General features: G+C 39.1%; 1 protein-coding gene across 1 annotated transcript; it reads left to right on the top strand.

Annotated features, from left to right (window-relative positions):
- Positions 1-5,348: 5,348 nt before the first annotated feature.
- Positions 5,349-7,276, top strand: LOC124526648 (heat shock cognate 71 kDa protein-like). The gene is given in 2 exon segments (XM_047099744.1): positions 5,349-5,493; positions 5,496-7,276. Coding segments are annotated over 2 exon segments (1,926 nt in total).
- The last annotated feature ends 248 nt before the right edge of the window (positions 7,277-7,524 follow it).

Here is a 7,524-nt window from a genome sequence, read left to right on the forward strand (position 1 = left end):
AAAAAAATTAAAAATTGATCTCTATAGTGTCAGAATATTGACTTTAAAAAAAACACAAAACAAAAAAAGAAATGATCTGTATTCTTATAAATGTTTTAAAGCAAATCATATAGACATTTCAAAAGTTAAGCATGAGATAAAAAATACAGAATATTGAAAATTTAAAATTTAATAATCAAAATTCTCAAAGGACACAATATGGTTCAATTTCAGCAAATAATACTGTTTAAAATAGTATTTAGGTAATTTTCTTTTATTTATCTTTGACAATGAGAGAGAGCAAGAGAGAACACACATGCGCCCAAGCAAGTGGGGAAGAAGCAGGAAGAGAGGGAAACACAGAACACCAAGCAGGCTCTGTGTAGCACAGAGTCCCATGCGGGGGGGCTTGACCTCATGACCCATGAGATCATGACCTGAGCTGGAGTCAGATGCTTAACCAACTGAGCCACTCCAGTACCCCTGTTTAGGTCATTTCTAAAAGGAATTTATTATTAAGCCTCATAAGAATAAATCATCAACAAAAGTAACAAATAAGGTTTTATTTCATAAAAATTCATAATAGATAATTATAAATATATAGGTCTTTTAGAGTTGGTGAAAACTGAAAACTAATGATCAAATTAAGTCCAGAAAGAAAATATAATCCTGCAATCCCTTATCTGAAACCTCGGAACTAATGGATTTTGCACATATCGTATATTATGTAAACTTTCCATCCACACTCTATAATTTAACACATTGTTTCTCAATATTCATTCCAAGTGGGTTAAAGAAGGCCATCAATGGTAATATTAGTGTAGTCAAGTTTAGCCACCAAATGTCATTCAGTGCCAAACCAAGGGGAAAAGAGTGTTTCTTGTTTTCATAGTTTACTACATTGTAGAATTGAAGAAATAGGGTTATGTACCTGTATTTAATATGCACACACAAATCTACGAATTCACGGATAATAAACATTTGCTATGCTTTAGTGACAATTCCACTAGCTGTGATAATTCAATGGGAATGTAAAAGACTAGCACCTATGTTGTAGTGATCTGTAGAGGACTCTATAGCCATCAATGCTATGAGGAAATTAATACGGATACTGACTGAATTCAAAATGCTAACAGAGAGTGATTTATGAATAGTGTTGAAATATAGAATTTCAAGTGATGTAAACAGTTGTTAAATGGTGTTAAAATTTTAATCACTTCTTCAATACTTTACTGCGTGATACTTTGAGTACCTCCACTGTAGACCTTTTCACCCTTGAAATGCTGTATTGTGTAGGCAGGAATCACAGTGGACAATGCATACTTTCAAAGGACTCCTTGATTTCAGGGGGAGTCTTGAGATGGTACACCCAGCTAACATAAGGAAGCAAGGCCTGAACAGTGATCAAAAGCATATGACCATTAGACATCTTTTATGGTCGCTTATTGATTTTGTACCTCTAGGACTGAAGCAGATAGGCAATTGACTCAAAACCCTACTTGAAATGTGTAACAAAAACAAAACAATCATAGGTCTGATAAAAAAAAAAGTTGACATGAATCAACACAACCAATAGTCATGGTCTTTCATTCAATGCCCAGACCTAACCCAGTCTATATATGAGGAGGCTCTTTTTAAAAAGGACTGTGTCACCTTAAGAAAAGACTGACAGTTCTACAAGTATAGAATTCCAGATACTTGCCCTAAGGGACCTGAAATCATTTACCATGTAACTGAACTAGAGCATAGAAATAAGGTTACTGGATACTTGGTTGAAATGATGATAATCTCTGGGCACCCAGAAAACACTATGGTTTGGATGTCAGGTAATAAATGGAGTTTTGGTCTAGGTCTGTCTCTGCTTCCCACTTCCAGAAAGCAAAGCTGAAACAGACATGCTTAGCAACTGATAGAATTCAACAATTAGCTATGTTTACTCAAATAATCATCATTTTCTCATTTTTGTGACATCAAATAGAATAGTTTTAAGTTACTATTTAAGAAGTTAATCTGTATTTTTAAGAAGTTCATCTTCATATATGGAGAGCTATCCATCCTGGTTTTATCATATAGTTGATATATACACAAGCAACATTTGCCACCCCTTTGGCATTTGGATTATTTCAGGTTGATTATGTTTTTTATTTATTTTACTTTATTTATTTTATTTAAATTTTTTTTACATTTATTTATTTTTGAGACATGCAGAGAGACAGAGCACTAGTTGGGGAGGGATAGAGAGGGATACACAGAATCCGAAGCAGGCTCCAGACTCTAAGCCATCAGCACAGAGCCCAATGCAGGACTCGAACACTCGAACCATGAGATCATGACCTGAGCTGAAGTCAGATGCTTAACTGACTGAGCCACCCAGGTGCCCCTTTTTTTTTTTTAATTTTAATATTTATTTTTGAGAGAGAGAGAGAGACTGAGCATAAGCAGGGGAGGGGCAGAGAGAGAGGGAGACACAGAGTCTGAAGCAGGCTCCAGGTTCTGAGCTGTCAGCACAGAGACCGACAAGGGGCCTGAACCCATGAACCGCCGGATCATGACCTGAGCTGAAGTCAGCCGCTCAACTGACTGAGCCACCCAGACAGCCCTAGGCTGATTATTTTTAAGAAATCAACAGGTTCAAGAAATTTTGTTTTTGTTTTTTGTTTCTTTTTTCTTTGCCTCCCCACTAATTACCTAATTTAGGTAGAGAACCTGTTTCAAGATAGGAGCTATCACCAAAGAGAACTATAGTATAATATGAATTATGTGTTGCAGACAGAAAGGAACCAAACAAAGTGTTTGTTAAAATGTTCTTTGCATGACCCATTGTTTTTGGATGACCAAGCAAAGATTTGTTTATCCAACATTTACTTTTTCCCTGGGAAAACTTTCTCCCTGGGAACTTCCTTTCCTCCCTTTGAAGCCCTAGACTCCTACCCTCCTTACCTTAGTCCAAAATGACAAATAACTCATTTTGTCTGTTTTCAAAATTTCTGTTTATTTGGATTTTCCTTACATGTGTAATTAAATTTGATCTTTCTTCTGTTAATCTACCTCAAGTCAATTTAATTCTTAGATCAGCCAGAAGAATCTTGAAAGACAAAGAACAATCTTTCCTCTCCAACAATCAAAAGACTGTAAAATTTGATTTATGAAGTAGTCCAAAATTTTTTTTAACAGAAAAAAAAAGGTAGAGACAACTCATTAATGCTAACACATATAATTTTGTTCCAAGAAGAGCATCCTAACCAAGGTTCTGCAGAAAGAGTTATAGTATTAATTTGGTAACTGTAAGCTTTTTATTGTGATTAAAAATTCTTTTCACCAGGGGTGCTTGGGTGGCTCAGTTGGTTGAGCACCCAACTTCAGCTTAGGTCATGATCTCACAGTCTGTGATTTTGAGCCCTACATCAGGCTCTGTGCTGATGGCTCAGAGCCTGGAGCCTGCTTCTGATTCTGTGTCCCTCTCTCTCTGTCCCTCTCTACCTCACGCTCTCTCTCTCAAAAATAAATAAACATTAAAAAAATTTTTTTTTAAATTCTCTTCACCAATTTGGAAGTTCTCTCACCTTACAGAAGAGAATGGAATATGCATATATATACTTGTTTATTTTAAATAAATAAGCTTGCAAATATTGTATATTTTATATATCATATGTTGAGGTCATCTAACATAGCTCAAATAATAAAAGCATAATTAATCTTGACAAAATCAGTATGAACTAGTTCCTCTTATTCTCCCCTTTTTAGAGATGAGGAGGTTGAGGCACAATCTGAGTTAATGATTTCCCCGATATCACACAGCCAGTAATTGGGGCCAGTATTCCAACTTCAGTTTGGTCCCAGTGTCCATGCTCCTCATAGTTATGCTATTTATGAGCAAGAATTAAGGCTAAGAGAAATATGTTGACAGGAGTTCTTTGCTGCTATACTGAATTTTCATAATCAGCACAGTAAGGAGGAGGTGCTTTCATACCCAGCTAGTAAAAACAGAATAAGGAAAAAGAATTTCTCACACAAGGAAGAACAGCCAAAATACTATGCAAGCCCTGCTCTTGGCTCTCCAGGCTACAAAGACTTACTTAACACCACTAAGATTATAATATGAAAAGCCACATGCAAAGGAAGGAAATAGTAACAAGAGGTGGTAATCTGTGTTTTAGCTAACTCCACCTTTGGGAAAGGTCTAGAGAGAGACTTTAGCAGTGGAAAACAGATAAATGTTCAGACTTGGATTATAAATAGAAGGCACTGTAATAAGACTGCCTGCTCATGAACTTTGGTACCCTACACATTTTACTCATTGACATTTATATCTTGCATAAATAAGGGGTTCCTGTGAATCCAATTTCCCCACCTATTTTATTGTTGGTGTTGGTGTCATTACTTGCAAGAAGCTCTAGGATAGACTAAAAATTGTGGATTTGTTCTTTGTGACACTTGGCTGAGAAACACAGCAACTGTAGAACCTATTATTTTTTTCTACTTGACCTTTACTGAAGTCAAGGAGATTTGAGCCCACTCTGAGGGTTTAATGGGAAGAGAAAAGCAGATTTTGTTGTTGAAAAAATAATCCTGAATATCACCCTATGGATGGCTTGTTTAAACTAGTTTTGTCACTTGAAACTACTTTAATGCCAATATAGTGGTACATGAAACTAAGAATTTTGAAATGTCTAGATACAGGTTTCTACCTATGTCATCAGGATTCTCTCTTAATATGTCCTTTCCTGAGTGTTGGTTGATTCTTAAGATTCCTTACACAGTGCTAAAAAAAAAAATCAACATCAGGAGTTCCATATAATTTTTTTTTAAATCTTTTTTTTTTTAATTTTTTTTTCAACATTTTTATTTATTTTTGGGACACAGAGAGACAGAGCATGAACGGGGGAGGGGCAGAGAGACAGGGAGACACAGAATCGGAAACAGGCTCCAGGCTCCGAGCCATCCGCCCAGAGCCTGACGCGGGGCTCGAACTCCCGGACCGCGAGATCGTGACCTGGCTGAAGTCAGACGCTTAACCGACTGCGCCACCCAGGCGCCCCCCATATAATTTTTAATGTTTATTTTTGAGAGAGACAGACAGGCAGAGCACGAGCAGGGGAGGGGCAGAGAGAGGGGGAGACACTGAATCCAAAAGGGGCTCCAGGATCTCAACTGTTAGCCCAGAGCCATGACTCAAACTCTTGAGCCATGAGATCATGACCTGAGCTGAAGTCAGACACTTAATTGACTGTGCCACCCAGGTGCCCCTAGCTTAAAATAAAAAATTACTTATAAAAATAAAACTAAAAAGGGTCTCATTGAATGCGGCATTAGCTCTCCAGGTAGCTGTTCCCTTCTCAAGCCAGGCCACTCCCATTACTGAAGTAACTATGTCTAAGAGACCTGCAGTTGACATTGATCTTGGCACCACCTACTCCTGTGTGGGTGTCTTCCAGCACGGGAAAGTGGAAATAATTGCCAACGATCAGGGAAACCGAACCACCCCAAGTTATGTCGCCTTTACTGACACTGAACTATTGATGCTGCAAGGAATCAAGTTGCAATGAATCCCAACACAGTTTTTGATGCCAAACATCTGATTGGAGGTAGATTCGACAATGCTGTCATCCAATCTGATATGAAGCATTGGCCCTTCATGGTGGTGAACAATGCTGGCAGGCCCAAGGTCCAAGTAGAATAAGAGGAAGAGACCAAAAGTTTCTATCCAGAGGAGGTGTCCTCTATGGTTTTGACAAAGATGAAGGAAATCACAGAGGCTTACCTTGGGAAGACTGTTACCAATGCTGTAGTCACAGTACCTGCCTATTTTAACAACTCTCAGCATTAGGCTACCAAACATGCTGGAAATATTGCTGGTCTTAATGTACTACGAATCATCAGTGAGCCAACTGCTGCTGCTATTGCTTATGGCTTAGACAAAAAGGTTGGAGCTGAAAGGAATGTGCTGATCTTTGACTTGGGAGGTGGCACTTTTGATGTGTCAATCCTCACTATTGAAGATGGGATCTTTGAGGTCAAATCTGCTGGAGACACCCACTTAGGTGGAGAAGACTTTGACAACCAAATGGTAAACCATTTTATTGCAGAGTTCAAATGAAAACATAAGCAGGACATCAGTGAGAACAAGCGGGCAGCACGTTGCCTCCATACTGCTTGCGAGTGCACCAAGCGCACACTTTCTTCCAGCACTCAGGCCAGTATTGAGGTTGATTCTCTATATGAAGGAATGGACTTTTATACTTCTATTACTCGTGCCTGGTTTGAAGAATTAAATGCTGACCTGTTCCGTGGCATCCTGGACCCTGTAGAGAAAGCCCTTCGAGATGCCAAGTTTGACAAGTCTCAGATCCACGATATTGTCTTGATGGGTGGTTCTGCAAGTATCCCCAAGATTCAGAAACTTCTACAAGACTTTTTCAATGGGAAGGAACTGAATAAGAGCATCAACCCTGATGAGGCTGTCGCTTATGGTGCAGCTGTCCAGGCAGCCATCCTTTCTGGAGACAAATCTGAAAATACTCAAGATTTGCTGCTGTTGGATGTCACTCGTCTTTCTCTTCGCATTGAAACTGCTGGTGGAGTCATGACTGTTCTCATCAAGCACAATACTACCATTCCTACCAAACATACCCAAACCTTCACTACCTACTCTGACAACCAGCCTGGTGTGCTCATTCAGGTTTATGAAGGTGAGCGTGCCATGACCAAGGATAACAACCTACTTGGCAAGTTTGAACTCACAGGCATACCTCCTGTCCCCCGGGGTGTTCCTCAGATTGGGGTTACCTTTGATATTGATGCTAATGGCATTCTCAATGTCTCTGCTGTGGATAAGAGTACAGGAAAAGAGAACAAGATCACCATCGCAAATGACAAAGGTCGCATGAGCCAGGAAGACATTGAGCACATGGTCCAGGAAGCTGAGAAGCACAAAGCTGAAGATGAGAAGCAGCGAGACAAGGTGTCCTTCAAGCATTCAGTTGAATCTTATGCATTCAACATGAAAGCAGCTGTTGAAGATAAAAAGCTTCACGGTAAAATCAACGATGAGGACAAACAGAAGATTCTGGACAAGTGTAATGAAATCATCAACTGGCTGGATAAGAACCAGACTGCAGTAAAAGAAGAATTTGAGCATCAGCACAAAGAGCTGGAGAAGGTCTGCAATCCCGTCATTAAGAAGCTGTACCAGAGTGCAGGAGGCATGCCTGGAGGAATGCCTGGAGGCTTCCCTGGTGGTGGAGCTCCCCCATCTGGAGGTGCCTCCTCTGGGCCCACCATTGAAGAGGTTGATTAAGCCAAGCTAAGAATAGGTCTAGCAATGTTCCACACAAAACATTTGAAGGACCCAAATTTGTAGCAAATTCCATGGCAGTTTTAAAGTTGAGCTGCTATAGTTAGTAAACTGTGGACTACGTGCACAAGGAAAGGAAATATAACATTGTACTTTATAAGCTCTGTATTGTTAAGTGGAAAATGCAATGTCTTAAATAAAACTCTATTTAAAATTGACATCATAAAATTGTTTTAAAAATAAATAAATTA

The sequence above is a fragment of the Lynx rufus genome, unplaced genomic scaffold (assembly GCF_022079265.1).
Source record: "Lynx rufus isolate CCGP_SWC_20201006 ecotype Redwood Valley unplaced genomic scaffold, mLynRuf1.p SCAF_5, whole genome shotgun sequence".
Lineage (NCBI taxonomy): Eukaryota > Metazoa > Chordata > Mammalia > Carnivora > Felidae > Lynx > Lynx rufus.